The sequence below is a fragment of the Motacilla alba genome, chromosome 25 (assembly GCF_015832195.1).
Source record: "Motacilla alba alba isolate MOTALB_02 chromosome 25, Motacilla_alba_V1.0_pri, whole genome shotgun sequence".
NCBI classification, from domain to species: domain Eukaryota; kingdom Metazoa; phylum Chordata; class Aves; order Passeriformes; family Motacillidae; genus Motacilla; species Motacilla alba.
The window spans coordinates 1,162,389-1,181,998 of record NC_052040.1 but is presented as its reverse complement, the minus strand read 5'-3'; the positions used below and the strand labels follow the sequence as shown (position 1 = coordinate 1,181,998).

Here is a 19,610-nt window from a genome sequence, read left to right as displayed (position 1 = left end):
CACAGCCCTGCTGCTCACACTGGGATAGCTGGGGGTGGTGGGGGCTCCTTCCCATCCCTATTTCCCTGGCTTTCACACGATGGCAGCAGAGGCGAGGGAACATTCAGAACGGCGGGAGCCGGGCTGAGCGGGGGTTCTGCTCCTGGCGCAGCTGCCCTCGCTGCCACCCCACCCCACCGTGCCCCGCTCTGCCATCGCAGCACACGCTGCCCCGCTCTGCCATCGCTGCCCTGGATGCCATCGCGCCCGTCCCCTCCCCACGCTGCCCTCCCGGCCGTGCCGCCCTCCCTGCCTGCCCGTGATGCCCTCCCAGGTGTGCTGCCCGTGATGCCCTCCCAGCTGTGCTGCCCGTGATGCCCTCCCAGCCGTGCTGCCCGTGCTGCCCGTGATGCCCTCCCAGCCGTGATGCCCGCGCTGCCCTCGCAGCCTCCCCGCCCGTGCTGTCGGTGCTGTCGGTGCTGCTCCCGCCGCCCCAGCCTGCCCGCACTCGGGACCGTGCCCTGGCTCCTCCTCCAGCCGCCCCGTGACGGTCCCAGGGGTGACATTACCTGCCCAACCTGCTGCGACACCCGGTCCCACCCCTCGAGCCGAGCGGCCGCGCCGTCGCCAGCTCGGCCTCTGTCGCCCCGCCGTCCCGGAGCCTCCGCTCCCCGGAGCCCCCTCGCTCCCCGGCCGAGAGGAGCCTTTGCTCGCTCCGTTCCGTCCCTCGGCGCCTCCGGGAGCCCAGCCCCGCGGGCTGCTCGGGGCTTGGCAGCGGGAAGAGGAAAACCGGGGCGGCCCTGCAGGGCAGGCGGCCGGGGCGACATGGGCAGCGCCGAGGAGGACTACAACTTTGTCTTCAAGGGTGAGTCCTGCGCTCCTTCCACCCCCCCACTTCCCCAAAAGGAGGAGAGCAGAAATCCAGGGGCTGCAGGGAGGGAACGAGGGTGCCCTTTCCCCCGGGCGGCTGTGTGCTGAGCTGGCACGCTGTTGACTCTCCCTGCAGCTGTGATGGGCACCGGGAGCTACGGAGGGGTCGGGGGACTGGGGGGCAGGCACGATCAGTGAGGCCAGCCAGGGCTGGTGAGCAGCAGCAAGGTCCACAGAGACCCGGGGAGATCCAGATTCACCCCAAGGCTGAAGGTGTGCAGTGCCAGGCAAATTGCTGTTACGGGACAGGGGGGCTCAAAGCTGGGGCTGAGTGTGTGAGACAAATGCCACGAGAGCCTGTAACCCCCGAGAGCAGTGGGCATTGGAAAGTCACTTGCTGTGGTGACCTGGCCGGTGGCACATGCAGAGGACACGGGGGTCAAAGCTGAGCTGGAGAAATGGGGGCACAGCCTCACACCTCCCGCTCTGAGCTCCTTGGGCCCTCCTGGTCGCTGCCAGGTGCTATTGGCTGGACTCTGCTGGGGCTCAGAGCTCCCTTCGGGCAAGTGGGGACAGACAGGCTCTGGTGTGCCACCTGTCCTGGGTGCCCACTGCAGCAGGGTGACCTAGGGCTCACCAACATCCTCGCCCTGCTCCTGCTGCCCAGAGGCCAGTAGCCATGACCCCCCTGACCAGCACTCGGGAGCACAGCTGGGCTCCCACGGGGACCCTGTTTGCTGAAGGAGTGACCCCACCAGGGGTTGAACCCACACACTGCCCAGCCTCTGCCACCAGTCTGGGGTCACCGGCCAGCGAGCGATGCCCCTGCAACCCGTGCTGGTGGCTGGGGCAGCGCAGTGGGATTTCTCCTTCCTTCCACAGTTGTGCTGATCGGGGAGTCTGGGGTGGGGAAAACAAACCTGCTCTCTCGCTTTACCCGCAACGAGTTCAACCACGACAGCCGCACCACCATCGGCGTGGAGTTCTCCACGCGCACCATCCTGGTGGGAGACGCCGCGGTCAAGGCTCAGATCTGGGACACGGCCGGGCTGGAGCGCTACCGCGCCATCACCTCCGCGTAAGGACCTCCAACCCCTGCCTCTCCTGGGGCCCGGCTTCAGCCCCGTGGGCGAGGATGCTGGGGGGAACCTGGAGCGTGGGATGATGGTGGGGCTCTGTCACAGGTACTACCGGGGGGCTGTGGGTGCCCTGGTCGTGTTTGATATCACCAAGCACCAGACGTACGACGTGGTGGACCGCTGGCTGAAGGAGCTCTACGACCATGCCGAGGCCAGCATCGTTGTCATGCTGGTGGGCAACAAGACCGACCTTGCACAGGCTCGAGAGGTGCCCATGGAGGAGGCAAAAATGTTTGCAGGTACAGGCTGGCACCCCGCCACAGGGCTGGGGGCTTGAGGACCTCCCCAACAGCGTGGAGCTGCACCAGTGCAGGCACCTGGACACCTCTAAAAGTGCTCCAGATTGGAGCCATGTCCTCACTGGGGGCTGCATCATCTCAGGGGTCTCCTCTCCTTGCAGACAACAACGGGCTGCTGTTTGTTGAGACGTCAGCACTGGACTCCAGCAATGTTGAGGAAGCATTCGAGACCATCCTGAAGGGTACAGGCACTGGTGCCGTGGTGCAGCAGGGCATTGCAGGGTCCCTTTCCCAGGGATGCAGGGTCGGGCAGATGATGTGCAGTACTTCTCTCCCTGCTCCACTTGAGCTACTTGGGACTAGTTTCATGAGGTCTTTTGGTGTTGTCTTTCCGTCTGCTTCGGTTTTCAGCCTTTGGTGCAGGGCGTTTCACTCCCCACACCCGCAGCTTTGTTCTCACGGCCCCTGGGCGTCCCTGAAGCCCCAGGGGCTGCTTCTCCCCCGTAATCTCCAGTCTCCTTCCTGTTGTCCCGGGCTCATGACTTGGTGTCTCCAGCATCCTGCCAAACCGGCTGTGGGGACCTGGGGGGCCAGGGATGGAGTGCAAGAGCAGCTCTCCAGCAGTGGCAGCCAGCAGCATCCGGGCAGTGAGGTGTGCCGTGCCGTGCTGAGCCGTGCCGAGCCGTGCTATTCCATGCCATGCCGTGCTGAGCCAGCCCGGCCCAGCGAGCTGCCAGCCCCAGCGCAGGGTGAAGCACTAATCCCAGGTTGGGCAAGAGGAAATGGGCCAAGCACAGGGTGTTCCCCAAGTGCCGCAGGGATGCACGCCTTGTCCCTTGTCACCCCTCGAGTCACCCCTCTGCTGTGTAGAGGTGGAGGAGAGCCACCAGCACGCTGAGCAGTGGGGGCTGCAGGCTTGAAGCTGTCCCCAGGGAGCCTTGGCTGCCACACAGACCCTCTGGCGCTTCTTCTTTTGCAGAAATCTTCCACAAAGTGCAGAAGCAGAAGCAGAGGAGCGGCCAAAGCAACACGGTGTCACTCGCAAGTGAGAGCCCTGCGAGCACGGCCCCAGCGCAGGCAGAGAGGCGCCCGTGCTGCGTGGCCCTCTGAGCACCCCAGGAAGTCCCCAGGGAACCCCACAACCTCGGGACACACCAGTGGCCACCAACACAACCTGGTGTCACCCTGCCTGCAGTGCCACCCCTGTCCTGGTGCAGTGGGGAGCAGCAGCCTGGACGGGGGCCAAATTCTGCCATAAACAGTGAGAAGCCCCAGTTCCAGGAGCTCTTCTCTCTCTGTTGCATTTTTGCTGGGCCCTGATTAACGTCACCACTGTCACGCACCGTTTTCAGCCTTTCTGGACCTGCAGGGCAAAATGACCGGGACACCCCCGAAAGCACCTCTGGGGAAGAAGTCAGTAGGTTCTGGGCAGGATCATGCCAACAGCAGGAGCCTCTCAGATTACCTCTGGCCCTGGGGTTGCTCGTGTAGGGCCACCCTGTGCCGTGCACTGAGGATGAGGCTGACTCCCAGGTGTCTGTCTGTCTGTCCCACCAGGGACTGCTCTAGGGTGTGAAGTGGCAGCACCCAGCCCTTGGCTGTCCCAGCAGGGCCCGGTGCCATGGGGCAGGGAGCAGCTCTGTGTCCAGCGGGGGCGTGACGCAATCATTAAAGGACTTGTGAAATGCAGGTTTAGTGAGCTGCAATTCCTGCGTGATTGTGGTCGACGCCCTGTGGTCCCCACCTTCATAATGTGCCGAAGATCGTGGCCTCCAAAGCAGCCCAGCTGGATGCCACGGCTCCCCTGTGCCCCCTCCTCCCCCGATGCCATGGCCCCCTGCACTCCCTCCCACCCTAAACCCATGCCCCCTGAGCCCCCTCCCCAGTTTAGGTCCCCTGTTTGAACTTTATCAGTTCAAATGATGACGCAGCCTCTGCCGGTTATCTGAAACCCCCCGCGAACGGGATAATTCCCGCTGGATTCTCCTCCTCCTCACTGGATTTCCCTTGGCACCACGCCCGACGTGCCAGCCCAGCTCCGTGTCATGTGGGGTTTCACCCCCGGATTGAGGTGACCCCAAGAGATGGAAAAGTCCCTCCTCCAACCCGTGCCTTCGAAGAAAGACTCAGTAGTCTTCTGTTGTCTGGTCTCAAGGTAGTTTATTGTTGGTTATCTTAAAGGTTCTTCTCCTGAACTGCTGTGGCCCGTTCAGCAGGTCAGACAAAGGCACACTGCCCTCCCAGGGGCTGGTGCCATCTTTTATATCATATATTACATACTACATGTTTATACCTTTTCCCCAATGCCTACTATCTATATTGAATGGTGACTTTCTACTCTAAACCAATCTGTGAGTGCCAACATCACCAAAGACATGGAGGCTAGGAAGGAGAAAGAAAGAGGACAGGGCACACCCAAATCCCTCCATCTTAGAACCCCTGACTCCCATGTACAAAACTTGGACCCCTTGGCTTAAAACCCCCCTGTACAGCACTCAAAAATCCTTCCTTTCACTTCGTGACTACTTCTACTACAATACCTGAACTTTTGTGACTTCTTGTTCTTCCTGCAAAGTTGGTAAATTGTTCCATGGGTCAGATTCAAAGCCACAGGGGTCTCTGGCTGCATGCCAGGGTCTCAGATGCTTTTGACCTGGGTCTGGAACGTCCGAGAATGTCTGCGGGACATTCTGAGTTCCGACAGTGTCACACCCACGGCTCCGCGTGGGGCGCGCTGTCCCCATCAGGAGCGCACACAGGTGCTGGCCTGGCCCTGCCCCCCCTCACCTGGCCAGGTGAGCACACCTGGGTGTGACGGGCGGCCCCGGCCGCCAATGGGTGCGGAGCAGGAAAGGCTGTGGCCGCCAATGGGTGCCGGGGGACAGCCCCTGCCAGGGCTGGGAGAGGCCCGGAAATCCCAGCTGGCCCGGAGGGAGCGGGGCTGCGGTGCTGGGCGAGATGCGGGGCAAGGACGATGAGTACGATTATCTCTTCAAAGGTGGGTCTGCTGGCCGTGCCCCGGTCCGAGCCCGCTGCCGGCACCCCCCGGCCGGGACGGGAGCTGGGGCTTGGACTGGGATAGAACACTCAGCTCCCAGTTCACGGGATGGGGAGCTGGGGCTTGGACTGGGATAGAACACTCAGCTCCCAGTTCATGGGACAGGGAGCTGGGGCTTGGACTGGGATAGAACACTCAGCTCCCAGTTCACACTGGGGCTTGGACTGGGATAGAACACTCAGCTCCCAGTTCATGCTGGGGCTTGGACTGGGATAGAACACTCAGCTCCCAGTTCATGGGACAGGGAGCTGGGTTTGGACTGGGATAGAACACTCAGCTCCCAGTTCATGGTGAGGCTTGGACTGGGATAGAACACTCAGCTCCCAGTTCATGGTGGGGCTTGGACTGGGATAGAAAACTCAGGTCCCAGTTCATGAGTCAGGGACGGGAGGGGAGCTTGGACTGGGATAGAACACTCAGCTCCCAGTTCACGGTGGGGCTTGGACTGGGATAGAACACTCAGCTCCCAGTTCATGGTGGGGCTTGGACTGGGATAGAACACTCAGCTCCCAGTTCATGGTGGGGCTTGGACTGGGATAGAACACTCAATTCCCAGTTCATGGGACAGGGAGGGGAGCTTGGACTGGGATAGAACACTCAATTCCCAGTTCATGGGACAGGGAGGGGAGCTTGGACTGGGATAGAACACTCAGCTCCCAGTTCATGGGACAGGGAGGGGAGCTTGGACTGGGATAGAACACTCAGCTCCCAGTTCACGGTGGGGCTTGTACTGGGATAGAACACTCAATTCCCAGTTCACAGGACGGAAGGGGGGGCTTGTTGTGGTGCTCCAGTGTGCTGGGAAGGAGGGTGGGTGCTGCTGAGGCTGGGGCTGAAGTGCTGCCATGGTCAGAGGGTTTGCTAGAGCTGCTCCCGTGGTTTGTGGTCCCGATGCTCTTGACTCCTGGGGGAAGGCTGCAGCCCCAGCTGGAGTGCACAGCACCCTGGAGGGTGGCAGGGTGGCTGTGGCCATGGCAGGGTGCTGGGGAGGGCTGGTCCGTGGGGCTCTGTGGGTGCTGTGTCAGCCCCTGAGCACCCGTGGGTGCTCTGCTCTGCGGTGCTGGGTGAAGGGAGCACAGCTGGGAGCTGAGGGATCTCCCCCAGGAGAGAAAGCGTGCTGCTCCCCGGCTGCTGGCCATGCTCTGACCTCACTGCTGTGCCCGGGCAGGGTGGGGGACAGGGACAGGCTCTTGGGAGACACGACGATGGCATTTCTGCCTGGCACCCCCATCCCTGTGCGCGCCATGCTTCCCTGCGTTCTGCTCTGGCCAAAGCAGGTGCTGGGGAAGCAAAGGGACATCTTGGCAACGCCGCAGCCTCCTGAGCCGTAAAATCCAGGGTGTGAGCTCACCGGTGGGTGGCTGTGAGTCAGCCTACCCACACGGGCCTGCCCGCAAGGCCCCGAGTAATCCTAGCCACCGACAGGACGTAATTCCAGCCAGCCATGTGCTGCTAGCCCCCGGCTCCTCGCACGCCTGCCCTGGCTGCTGCCCAGGAAAATCCTCCTGCCTGGAGTTACTCTGGCACCTGGCGTGGGGGAAACTCTGATGCTGAGTGGTGCCTGGAGTAGGATGCCCGGGCAGGAGCTCTCCCAGCTGCTTTGTCCTGTGCTTCCCACCCCGTGCTGTGCCAGCTGCGTGGCTCTGAGGGGCCTTCAGCACGAGGTCCTGGTGTGTCTGTCCATCCCCTGTCATTCTACAGGAGCCAGGGCTGGGAGCAGCTCACCACAGGCTCTTCATTCCCCTCCTGGGTCTCAGAGTGGTCTCTGGAGTCCTTAAAAAAGTAGGAAAATTCAGTTTTCAATGCGAGGGCAGCTCATCCCTTCCAAAGCAGGGGCAAAGTAAAAGAGGAATGCAGTGTTCAGGGGCATGGAGCTGGGCTGGGTGGGTCCAGCAGCTCTCCCCCATGAGAAAAGGGAGATTGTCACAGCTGGAAGCAGCATTGTCCCCAGTTCCACTGAAATGGGAGCATCACTTGTTGCAAAGCACAATGCACGTTCCAGCTGTGCAAGGCCCCCCTCCTGTACTGCTGGAGGGGCTCAGGATGGCTGAGGAGCCCCTCTGGGCATGGCTGCTCCTCAGACCCTTCCTTGAGGGCCCTGTGAGGAGCTCCAGGCTGTTTCCACCCCTGCAGGGAGACGTGGAGGATGGCAGTGAGGACAGAAAGTGTCAAACGCTTTAGTGCCTGGGGTAGGGGATGCTGCTCCAAGCTCCTGGAGCCATTCAAGCTCAGGGACATGGGGCTCACCACCCCCACAGGCTGCAGCACCCAGCCTGCATCCCTGGCGTGGCCCGAAGCCCTCCAGAGCCTGCCAGGATGGGGATTGTGGCAGTTGGGCTGGGGAAGCAGCAATTTCCTGTTGGTTAAAAACCGAGCTCAGGGCAAAACTTTGAAGCTGGGAAAGCGATCGCGAGCCCGACCTGCGTTTCCTACTGCCTTGTCCAGGGTAGTCCAGGCTGCTGTGGTGGGCAGCAGGTGAGAACTCTCCCCGGCAGCTGGGAAAAGGGTGAGGGGGAGATTCTGCCCCTCTGCTCCACTTTGGTGAGGCCCCCCCAGCACAGGAAAGGCGTGGGGCTCCTTGAAGAAGTTGAGGAGGCCACGGAGATGCTCCAAGGGCTGAGCCAGGCTGGGAGAGCTGGGGATATTCAGGCAGCAGAAGAAAAGGTGCTGGGAAATCCTCAGAGCCCCTTCCAGTGACTAAAGGGGCTCCGAGTGAGCTGAAGACAGACTTTGGACAAGGGCCTGAAGGGACAGGATGAGGGGGAATACGGGGTTAGATGGGATATTGGGAAGGAATTCTTCCCTGTGAGGGTGGGGAGGCCCTGGCACGGGTGCCCAGAGAAGCTGTGGCTGCCCCATCCCTGGATGTGTTCAAAGCCAGGCTGGACAGGGCTTGGAGCAGCCTGGGCTAGTGAACCAAGGGTGGAGCAAGATGGGCTTTACAGTCCCGTGCACCCCAACCGTGCTGTGATGCAGTGCAGGAGCTGCCCTTCCCTCATTCACTGGCTGCCTGCAGTGCTCTTCCAGCTTCCCTCGGGGATCCCTGAGAGCTGCTCCACTCCCTGCTGGCTTTTCCTGCCACCAGGCTGTTTGGTGGGGAACATGTCCCACAGGGCGGTGAAGTGTCTGAGTGCACCTGGGGAATGAGCAGGATAGGCAGTGAAGGGATTGAAAATAACGCAAAAAATAAAAACCAAAACCTGTTGAGTCATAAACTCAACAAACTTGACTGGGGAGGTGTGTGATAAAGCTCCCCAGAGCCTGTTTCACCAGGTTTTACAGGAACCAGCCCGATCTGGGACAGGCACAAAATGCGTTTAACCCACACCCAGGGACTTCCCGGCAGCAGCAGAGGAGGATGCTTCCTTTCAAACCATGTCTTCAAGTCCTCCGGTGTGCCCTCCGGGCTGGAGGGCACACAGGGTTGGCAGGAGGAGCCCCAGCTCTGCCTGGCTCTGGCCTGGCTCTCCCTGCACAGTCCTGACCCTGCTTTTCTGCCCGTTTTGGGTACATCAGTGCATTTGGTGCTTTCCCATCCCCCAGGGACAGAAACTTCTGGTAGCTTCCCAGCGGTGGCAGGGATTTTCTCAAGGGGTATTTACAGGCAGCAGGGATGCTGCTGGGAGGAGTGGAGGCACTCACCTGTGAGCTTCACCCCTCAACTTCAGCCCTCACCTGTCAGCTTCAGCCCCCAACTTCAGCCCTCACCTGTGAACTTCATCCCCCAATTTCAGCCCTCACCTGTGAGCTTCACCCCTCAACTTTAGCCCTCACCTGTCAGCTTCAGCCCCCAACTTCAGCCCTCACCTGTCAGCTTCACCCCCAACTTCAGCCCTCACCTGTCAGCTTCACCCCCAACTTCAGCCCTCACCTGTGAGCTTCACCCCCCAATTTCAGCCCTCACCTGTCAGCTTCACCCCCAACTTCAGCCCTCACCTGTGAGCTTCGCCCCTCAACTTCAGCCCTCGCCTGTGAGCTTCACCCCTCAACTTCAGCCCTCACCTGTGAGCTTCACCCCTCAACTTCAGCCCTCGCCTGTCAGCTCCCCCTGGATGAGGTGGAGGTGGGGTCTGGAAGGGGGGATAGGTGTGAGGATTCCCATCCCTGCCAGGCTGTGGGATGGGTGCCTTTCCTGGGTGCCCGGGGGAGCTGACGCCGTGTTTGTGCCCACCCAGTCGTGCTCATCGGGGACTCGGGGGTGGGCAAGAGCAACCTGCTGTCGCGCTTCACCCGCAACGAGTTCAACCTGGAGAGCAAGAGCACCATCGGCGTGGAGTTTGCCACGAGGAGCATCCAGGTGGACAACAAGACGGTGAAGGCTCAGATCTGGGACACGGCCGGGCAGGAGCGCTACCGCGCCATCACCTCCGCGTGAGTTTCCCGCTCCCGGCCCGGGGCCCTTGCCCGGGGCCCTGCTGTGAGCCTGTCCCCTCCCTGTCCCCCAGGTACTACCGAGGGGCAGTGGGAGCTCTGCTGGTCTATGACATCGCCAAGTACCTGACGTACGAGAACGCGGAGCGCTGGCTGAAGGAGCTGCAGGACCACGCTGATGCCAACATTGTCATCATGCTGGTGGGCAACAAGAGCGACCTGCGGCACCTGCGGGCTGTGCCCACCGACGAGGCCAGGAGCTTCGCAGGTATCTTCCCCCCCATCCCGTCCCGTCCAGTCCCATCCCAGCTGGCTGGAGCTCCTGAGCTCGCGCTGTTCTTGCAGAGAAGAACGGGCTGTCCTTCCTCGAGACGTCTGCTCTGGATTCCACCAACGTGGAGACGGCTTTCCACAACATCCTCTCGGGTAAGGGGGCAACCAGGGAAGGGAGGGACAGGAGTAGAGATGGCTTTGGACGTTGTGTCCTCTCAGAACACCCCTGGGGAGGGGGGTCTGGGTTGGAATCGTGCTCCCCTGCGTGGGGAGAGGCGGGCGTTTGCCCCCCTGGAGCTGTGTGTTTGTGGAGGGAGCAGATCCCGCCCTGAAATACTTACCTCAAGAACTTCCTCGCTCCCCCTCTCTCTGCTGGCAGAGATCTACCGCATCGTGTCGCAGAGGCAGATGGCGGGACAGCCCGAGTCCGAGTTCGGCCCCTCCACCTCCATTGAGCCCATCCAGGTGCTGCCCACGCAGCAGGAGGGCAGGCAGGCGCCCTGCTGCCAGAACATCTGAGCCCCTGGGCTGCCCCCAGCGTGACCCCCCCCGGCACATGGTGGCGTCGTGTCCCGTGAGCAGGGCAGCGAGCCCTGGCTGCCGTTGTGTGCACCCTCACCCTGCCTGTGTTTATGTAGGACCAACGAAAACGGGGGGGGAGGCAAAGCATCGGGGTGTCTCCCCTCTCCTCCCCAAGGTTGGGGGCATGCCACCCCCTGTGTCCCCGCTCCCTCTAGCCCTGCAGGCACAGTCACTGGGTGGCTGGGTGGCACTGCACAAGCCCCAACACGGTGAGTCCCTGTTGGGTGATGCAGCCCTGGGGGGTGGGTGGGGACACTGGGACATCCTTCTGCTGCCGGCTGGAGCCAGCAGTGATGTGGCCTGTCCCCCTGTCCCTGCAGCACCGAGAGCTGGGGGTGCCTCTGGGTGCTGCTGGGGCCACCCGGGGAGGGGTGTGGGGGGTGACACTGTTTTTGTGTTGTGACCCCAGCAAAGGGAAAAGCCGTGACCCTTCCATGGAAAGAGACGGGAGCACGGGCTGGGGGGCCTTTGGGAAGCCCCGAGGAGGGGACAGGGGGACACCAGGGATGGGGTGAGGCAGGGATGAGGTGCCGAGGGTAGGCACGTGGTCCCTCTACACAGCTCCCTGGGTGGGAGGCAGGGTCAGCGCTGGGGACCCCCTCAAGGTCCCCCCGGAGCCCTTCCCTGCTCCCGTGTTTGGCTGGTGGCTGCAGGGCCCAGCCTGGGGACAGGCCACCGCTGGATGGAGTGCCTGCTGCAGCAGCGGGGTGACAGTGGCCTTGTCCCCTGCCTGGGGGAGCGGCCACTCCCCAGGGTGGGCATCACCCAGGACGCTGGGACAGACTGAGCCAGGCCCCTGCTGCTGTCGGGGTGACTGGCAGGGGGCAATCGAGGGGGTGCAGGTGGGAATGCCTGCCCGATTTACCCCAGACTGGGAGCGTGGCCCCTGTCTCGTGGGGTTTTGGGGGGATCTTTCTCTCCACAGCTGCCCCCAGTCTCTGCATCTCACTTGGCTGTGCCAGCAGGACCCAGGCCACGGCTCCCCCTTGGGGCGTGATTTGTCGATGAAACAGAAATTGAGGCAGAATCCCCAAATAAAGCTGCTGTGGAAGCCTTTTCTCTCTCTGCCTGGTCTCTCCTTGAGGCACGAGCAGTGCCAGCCCCACGGGGGCAGCTGGGAAGCACCCACAGGCAATGAAGGATGAGGAGGAGGAGGAGGGCTGGGAGGAAGGTGTGACTGTATCCTGGGCAAGGGGTGTCCTGCTGGGAGGCCAGAGGGGAGAGCTTGAAATTCAGGATTAGAACAGGCGGGATCCTGCTGCTGGCCCAGGGCAGTGCAGGGATGCACAAACGGGGTGCAGAAGCAGCCACGCTGCACGGGAGCCCCTTTTTATCCACCCAGTGCAGCCAGCCCAGCCCTGGCAGCCCCTTAACCTCGGCTCCAGCCCCCTGGCACTGTGTCCCTACACCCTGGCACTGCCCCCTCCGGAGGCAGCCTGATCCCTGAGCTGGCCAGAGCCATTCTCTGTGATCCCCTGGGTCTGACTGCAGAGCTGGCGGCTGTCCCCAGGGGAATGGTGGCCCCACGGGCTTTACCCCATGCCCACCTCAGCTGGAAAAGCCCTGGAAACGTGCAGGAAGTGCCAAGCACCACCTCCTCCCACGCCATCTGCCCACAGCAAAGCACGGTGCCAAGAGGTGATGTCAGCCCCGCCGGCTGGAGGGGTGGGCATGTGGGGGACGGATGCTGCTCCTCAAAGGGACAGGGCTGGGCCAGGTGTCCCTCGGGCCTCACTGCCATCAGATGTGCCACCAGCCAGGCACCGGCAGGGACACAGGGGGTGGTGAGTTCATTTAGGCTTACAGAGGCACTTTTGGGCTCGGCACCTCAGTTCTGGTCCAGGCTTTGCGGTTTTTGGGTGTTTTCTGCCGGGATGAAGAAGTGGGAAGGGTGAAATGTGGCTCACAGACACGGGACCCGCTAGCCCCAGCTCTGGGAGAAGCAGCTGCCTCGGGAGGCTCATCACCCCACAAGGGCTTTGATGAACCCCAAGAAGTGCTGCCAAAAGCATGGGACTGGTGGGAGGCACAGGAGGGGTGGCAGAGGGAGGTCCAGCCCCACTGCCCCACTGCCCTGGAACTCAGCCCAGCAGGACCTTGTTCCCAGCCACTGCTCCTGGCCCTTCCTAAAGCATGAACAGACACAAATCAAGAGCAGAGACCAAGTTTCTTAAGTAATAATACTTTAATAAAATTAAGTTCTTAATGTAATTTAGCACATTTAATACATTAACCCTTTCCCTTCTTTGTTTTCTACAAGTTGTGCAACATCATTATTTTAATTTTATTTTATTTTAATTTTTTTTTTCCTTCTCCCATTATACTATATGCCTCAAAAACTCAGACAACAAGCCTAACTCTACTTCTATGTTCGGTTATATCTCTCTCTCTCTCTCTCTCTCTCTCAGGCCTTTATTTTTGCGCCAGAGAGATGAAAATACCTGGATGGAACATGTGATCGGTTTCCAATAGTAACAATCCCGACTACAGGTTTCCTATGATGTTAAAAGAGGAAAAAAAAAATAAAAAAAACACAAAAAAAAAAGCACAAAATAACAGGGAATGGACTTTCAATGGAAGGGCCACGGAGTCATGGCCAGCTGGCTCAGCATGAGGTGGGAGAAGCGTGGGGCAGGAGCGTGTGCCAGCGCCCCAGAGCCGAGGGAGAGCGGGCACACGCCCGCCTGTGCATCAGTCTGAGGAGAGGAAGCCGAGGGGAGGCTGTGCAAGCAAAGCCCTGAAGGGCTGGGGAGGGCTGTGCTGGCCCGGGTGGCCGTGGGGGACACCGGCTGCTGCAGGGACCCCATGCCTTGGGGTGTGGGAAATCCCACCGGAGCTGCTCTGCCAGAGTCCCGGGGCAGCAACCGGAGCCTGGGTCTCTTTGATAGCAGGGCAGAGCCTGAGGAAGTCCTCTGCTGCAGCTGAGGGATGCTCTGGGCATCCCTGGGGATTTCCTTGGCTTGCCTGGGGCTGGGATCAGAGGCTCCGCAGCGCTGCCAGACCTGCCAGCCCTCCTGCCCATCGCCTTTCAAGTTTGCTTAACACTGCTTTCTAACTCAGGAGCAAATCCCATACTGCAAAACAGGATCCAGCCCCTGGGCTTTTCCCCCCTTTTTTCTTATGATTCTCTTGAGCAGAATTCATAAAGAAAAAGGGAAGAAGAATGCTGATGGTTTCACAGAGAAGCAAAACAGCCTGTGACCACGTCTTGTGCCCCAGCCCCTGGGAGCCAAGAGCAGATCTCAAAGGCCAGAGCACGCTGCTACATCTCACGACTCCGTGTCTCTGCAAGTTGGTTCAAAAGCATCATCGTAAGCCCAAAAAGCACATCCTGCTGTCAGCAACCCGGTGCCACCTTCGGAGAGGGACTTCATTTTCGCACAGACAGTAGTGGAACTACTCCAGATTTTACATTAGTGTCACTTTACTGGGGGTGACTTTCAATTTGCTCCATTAGCAGCCCCGAAGCGCTGCTGGAGCAGATCCAGCAGGGATGCTGCAGCCTGCCAGGGCTGCAGTGACTCCAGATTCCAGTAGAGCAACCCACTGGAATGGGGAATCACACGGGAGGGAGGCGGGAGCTGCCCAACCTCTGCTGTCTCCTGCTGGCACGGCACGGGCACACCGAAGTCTGCCTAGCACAATCCCAGCCGGAATTTTTCACCGGGTCAACTGACAGCAGAACACGACTTCAAGTTTCTACAGGATGTGAAAACCCACGCTAAAACACAGAGATTGCTCCCTAACATCCTAGAAGGGGTTTTGGAAGAACCAGCCCCCGTGCTGGCTCTGCTGCCACCAAGGACACCTTGCTGGGGCTCGCACGGGTGGGATGGGACCCACGAGTGACGATAAAGTGCATCCACTCTCCAGCCCAGGGCACCACTGCACAATGTCCACCACTGACGCTTCTTCAAGTATCAAATAAAACCAAAAAAAAAGAATAAAAATGAGGTAAAACAAAACGGAAAGAGCAAACAGGCCGCCCCGCCGCCCCGGCAGGGAAGGACCAGGCGCTGGATTCACCGAGCATGAACCCCCCAGAAGAGCAGGAGCCGTCGTGGCCTGCTTCCCGAAATGCCCCAGCAACCGAGGAGGCTCCCGGGGAGGGATCTCAGATTCACAGTGCTATTTATATGCAGAAACCGAATGAGAACTGTCTTCATTCCTGTCCTGACCTATTGCATGGCTTTGCTGAGTGATGAATGCTGGTAGAGGCTACCCCAGCCCCCCGAGGCAGGCAGGGAGCGAGGGGCGGCCGCCGCGCTTCTCGAAGGCATCTGTGGATGCTCCCGAGCTGTGGGAGATCCGTGGGTTTGCTACAGCTGAGCCACAACTCGGAGGAGAGGAGCAAAGGCTAAACCCAGAGGGAAAAACTTCCAAGGGTGTTTTCTTTGCGGCACTCGGCTTTGCTAACGACAGCGTTGCCCCTTGGGTGTTTCTTTCTGAGTTCTCTCCTTTTGGTGCAGTGAAAAGCATCACCAGTACTCCAGAGAGAAGGGCTGGTCTCTCTCTGGAACGAACGGAGCAGCTGGCAGGGGCATGGGGCACGTCCTGCCCTGCCCTGCAGCGCTCAGAGCGGGTCTGCCATCGCAGCTGCCAGCTCCAGGAGCCCTCGCTCCCGCTCTCGGCGCTGCAGGGACTCAGATCCATCCGTAGCCAACACGCTGTGCTGGCTAAGAACAGCCTTCAGCCTCCTCCGTGCCCCTGCAGCCAAAACCCAGGCGTGTGCCACGAGTGTCGCTGTCCCGTGAGCAGGACAGCGGCAGGGGCAGCTGCCAGGAAGCAAAGCTGCGGGATCGGGGATCTTGTGGCCCTCTGGGGCCAGCAGGGGCTTTTCCAAACGTGTCACCCCGCAGCTCCAAGCTGATGTCTGGAGGCCAAGCAAAGGAACACCCGACAAACGGAACCTCCTGGAGGACGCCACGAGCGAAGCAAGCGAGCTCATCTCGAGGTGCATGGCATCTCCCGGCGCAACGCCGCCGGGGCGAGAGAGGGACCAAGAAAAAGAAAGAAAACAAAGAGGGAACAAAGCAACCCTAATGCCCTGACGCTGCCCAGCGCAAGGGCAGAGCCTCCGCCTGGCACCTCGCTGCCTTCGAGCTCTGTCCGTCACCTTACAGAGGGGAGATCACCCAATCTTCCTTTCCTTCTCCTTCCCACCTGGGATGGTCCCAGCTGCCCAGCCCAGGATCTTCCCACACCTTTGGTGCTTGGAGAAGTTCAAAAACCAAGAACAGCCCAAGGAAAGTAACAGCAACTTTGAAGATTTTTCTGCAATTTCCTGCTCCAAGCCCAAGGCTGGAAGTCAGAATAAGGCAAAAATTAATGGCCTAAAACTTCCTTATTTTGTTCCATGACTAGCCAAATCTGTCTATTTTTATTAAAAAAGCAACATAAACCCCCAAACGTATCTTTTTAAAAAAATACATATTATTAGATCCCTTTTTTTTTTTTTTTTGTCTTTTTTTTTTTCCCCTCTATAAAAATAACTTCAGGACTTTGATTGACAGAAGGTACCAGTTGGTGGTTGTTATTTTGTTAGGCTTTCGGTCATTTATTTGTTTGCTTCAGAAAAATAGTACCAAAAAAAGATGGAATTCCCGGGGAAGTTAACAATGATCGTGTTCACAAGTTTATTTTACATTCTGCTCTGTCTGGGATCACTTGGATCTACTATAGATTAAACAATATGGATAGCATCTACTATTTGAACTAGTTAATTTTTTTTTAATCTTTACTCTAGGATTATATGAAATAAATTTGAGTGTTTATTATTATTAACATTTTTTTTTAATACCCATCAACGCAAACCTTTCTTTTTTTTTTTTCTCTCATTTTTGGTTAAAAACAAACAAACAAACAAACAAACAGAAAAAAAACCCCAAAAAAATCTTATTTTTAAATGCTTCTTTGAAAGGCAACAGAGCAGAAACATCACCCCGCCATCCTGCTGCTTTGGGAGGGGGAGCACGGGCTGGATTTGGGGTGGGAGGGGGACAGACTTCCCCCTCTCCCCATCCCACAGGGAGGTGGTGGCTGCTCAGCACACCCCTGAAGAAGCCCTGGGACAAGATCCTGTGAAACACTTCAGGGTGTGCTGGAGCCACGCTGAAGTGCTCTCCTGCCTTCACGGAAGCTCAGAACCCAGCCAGGGGCGCTCCCGCTGCTCCGGCTGTCCCTGCAATGGGTGTCCAGCAGGAGCTGTGCCCACCCTGCCTTGGGGAGCAGATGGGGTGACCCCTTCCCACCCAGGGTGGGCTGGAGCTGGCCGGGAGCTCTGCGTGAGCTGCTCAAAGCACCACGACGAGCGCGCGGCTCTGGGGCGGCACAGGCTCCAAAGGAATGATCTGAGAACACCCTGCCAGGCCTGAACAGTGCCACCAAACCCTCCCGTCCCTGCAAGCCACCCAGCACAGGACGAGACGGAGCCAGAGCCTAAGGGGGGGGCACCAGAGACCACCCAGAGCCCCCGCGAGCGTGTCTGCGCCAGCAGTGGCCACCAGCGCCAGTCCTGGCTGCAAGGCTGTGGAAAGCACCACAAATCCTGGCATTACCCAGGGGTTTTTGCAACCAGACCAGGACAAAACTCCTCTGGCGCCCCGGGATGGGATCAGGCTGGCAGCGCTGGCAACGAGGAGGAGGAGGGCAGGAGCTGGCAGTGCCAGCTTTGCCCTGCCAGCACCCAGCTCTCCACAAGCTCCAGGAGGAGCAAACGCTGCTCCTCAGCGCGGGAGGCGGGTGGGGTTGGGTGGGAGCCCGGGAGGGATGCTCAGGGTGCCCAGGGAGGGCTGTGCCACAGCTTCCTGCGTGCCACAGCAGCGCCAGGGCCGGTGAGGGGGGGATGCCACCCAAAGACTGCCCCAGAGCCAAAATCCACCCAGACCTCGACCCTTTCCAAGGGGGCTCCCAGATGGAGCAGCCACAGGATGGGGGCACAGCCTTGGGTTCATAGTGGTTTTTCTCTTCTACTTCTCTGTTTTTAATTACCTTTTTTTTTTTTTTTAAATCTTTTTTTTTTTTGTTTGTTTAAATACATCCAACTGTGTTAATTTCTTATTTGCGGAAAGGGCTATCTGCACCATAACTATCACCTTTACATACACACACGCACACACGAAAAATGAAACATATATTAAAAACACTTTTTAAGCAATACTCTGGATACAAATGTATTTTTTAACCTACATATATTCTAAACCTTCTAAACTTTTAAGGATCACTTTATCATAAAATAAAATATCCTTTTTTCTTATAATAAATTACCTAATAAAAAGTATTTTTATTAGCCCAGTTCCTTGCTACATTTACATGTAATAAATGCATTTATTAAAATAGAATATTAAATTATAAAGAAATGTTCTAATTTTAAAATCTTAATTTTTTTTCCCTCCTCTCTCTCTCTTTAAAAAACACCAGGAAATGCATCAAAATAAACCCTTCAAACACCAAACAAAACAGGTTGGAGTATTTTGATTTCAGAGGTTAACAATATTAACAGTCTGAGCCTTTGTATGTATGAAGATTATTAATTTTTTTTAAGAAAGAAAGAAAAGAGAAAAAAATAATAGATATCCCTCCAGCTGAAAAATACTTTTGCAAATGGGAGCTAGGACAAGATATTTTTATAGTATCTCCTCATTAACTATAAATCCAATTTTGGTTCTTTTTTTTCTTTCTTTTGTTACGCATTATAATACACACTATTCTCTACATAATTTATGTCGATGAGGATGACATCACAGCATGATATTACTTTATCCCTCCGTTTCCCTTTGTTACGTTTGTCACCCGCTCCCCCTCGTCCAGCAGGCGCTGTCCCCCCCTGGCAGCTCTCAAACACCGGCCCAGAACGCAGCTTTGGGGACACGGCACCAGGGAGCCCTCCTCCCACAGCCCTTCCATCCAGGAGGCCCCATCCACAAGGAAAACCGGCAGGATGAGTCCCAAACCCAGCACAGCCCAAGCCCTCGCTCCTCGTTCGTAGCCGGTGCCGAAGCTGGCACCGCTTTGGCAAAGCACGAGTGGAAATCCCAGGGCTGAACTGGGAGCACACCCCGCTACAGCCCCTCTGTGCAGCCGTGGGGCTGAGCCTGCCCGGACCTGGACACGTCCTGAACAAACCTGGACAGGTCCTGAACAAACCTGGACACGTCCTGAACAAACCTGGACACGTCCTGAACAAACCTGGACATGTTCTGAACAAACTGGGACATGTCATGCCTGGACCTGGACACATCCTGAACAAACCTGGACACGTCCTGAACAAACCTGGACATGTTCTGAACAAACCTGGACATGTCCTGCCTAGACATGGACACGTCCTGAACAAACCTGGACACGTCCTGAACAAACCTGGACAGGTCCTGAACAAACCTGGACACGTCCTGAACAAACCTGGACATGTTCTGAACAAACTGGGACATGTCATGCCTAGACCTGGACACGTCCTGAACAAACCTGAACATGTTCTAAACAAACCTGGACATGTCATGCCTGGACCTGGACACATCCTGAACAAACCTGGACATGTTCTGAACAAACCTGGACATGTCCTGCCTAGACATGGACACGTCCTGAACAAACCTGGACACGTCCTGAACAAACCTGGGCATGTCCTGAACAAACCTGGACACGTCCTGAACAAACCTGGACACGTCCTGCCTAGACACGGAGATGTCCTGAACAAACCTGGACACGTCCTAAACAAACTGGGACATGTCATGCCTAGACCTGAACATGTCCTGAACAAACCTGGACACGTCCTGAACAAACCTGGGCATGTTCTGAACAAACCTGGACATGTCCTGCCTAGACATGGACACGTCCTGAACAAACCTGGACAGGTCCTGAACAAACCTGGACACGTCCTGAACAAACCTGGACATGTTCTGAACAAACTGGGACATGTCATGCCTGGACCTGGACACGTCCTGAACAAACCTGGACATGTCCTGCCCAGACCTGGACACGTCCTGCCAGCATCTCAGCGCCTTCCAGCGCAGCTCTGCCCTCTCTGCTCCCAGCCCCAGGATTTGGGCACCTGCCCTCGGTGCCACTGCTTGTGCCCTCGTGTCTCTGCCTCTCAAAGACCACCAC

General features: G+C 58.1%; 2 protein-coding genes across 2 annotated transcripts; both read left to right on the top strand.

The window, feature by feature from the left end:
- Nucleotides 1-417: 417 nt before the first annotated feature.
- RAB25 (RAB25, member RAS oncogene family) lies at nucleotides 418-3,501 on the top strand. The gene is made up of 5 exons (XM_038161887.1): nucleotides 418-844; nucleotides 1,732-1,927; nucleotides 2,034-2,227; nucleotides 2,389-2,469; nucleotides 3,207-3,501. Exons 1-5 carry the CDS (start codon nucleotides 805-807, stop codon nucleotides 3,335-3,337), a joined length of 642 nt encoding a protein of 213 aa, XP_038017815.1. The 5' UTR covers nucleotides 418-804; the 3' UTR covers nucleotides 3,338-3,501.
- Nucleotides 3,502-5,110: 1,609 nt separating this feature from the next.
- Nucleotides 5,111-11,567, top strand: LOC119711707 (ras-related protein Rab-11A-like). Its single transcript, XM_038162184.1, has 5 exons — nucleotides 5,111-5,225; nucleotides 9,461-9,656; nucleotides 9,731-9,924; nucleotides 10,002-10,082; nucleotides 10,309-11,567. The coding sequence occupies exons 1-5, from the start codon at nucleotides 5,186-5,188 to the stop codon at nucleotides 10,446-10,448; spliced, it is 651 nt and encodes a 216-aa protein (XP_038018112.1). The 5' UTR covers nucleotides 5,111-5,185; the 3' UTR covers nucleotides 10,449-11,567.
- The last annotated feature ends 8,043 nt before the right edge of the window (nucleotides 11,568-19,610 follow it).

What these genes read in the sequence shown, in the direction of transcription:
- LOC119711707 (XM_038162184.1), top strand. Translation starts at nt 5,186, where the DNA reads ATGCGGGGCAAGGACGATGAGTACGATTATCTCTTCAAAG. An exon ending in TACCGCGCCATCACCTCCGC is followed by an intron (nt 9,657 to 9,730) that starts GTGAGTTTCCCG and finishes CCTGTCCCCCAG; the next exon opens with GTACTACCGAGGGGCAGTGG. An exon ending in CGAGGCCAGGAGCTTCGCAG is followed by an intron (nt 9,925 to 10,001) that starts GTATCTTCCCCC and finishes CTGTTCTTGCAG; the next exon opens with AGAAGAACGGGCTGTCCTTC.
- RAB25 (XM_038161887.1), top strand. Translation starts at nt 805, where the DNA reads ATGGGCAGCGCCGAGGAGGACTACAACTTTGTCTTCAAGG. An exon ending in TACCGCGCCATCACCTCCGC is followed by an intron (nt 1,928 to 2,033) that starts GTAAGGACCTCC and finishes GCTCTGTCACAG; the next exon opens with GTACTACCGGGGGGCTGTGG. An exon ending in ATTCGAGACCATCCTGAAGG is followed by an intron (nt 2,470 to 3,206) that starts GTACAGGCACTG and finishes CTTCTTTTGCAG; the next exon opens with AAATCTTCCACAAAGTGCAG.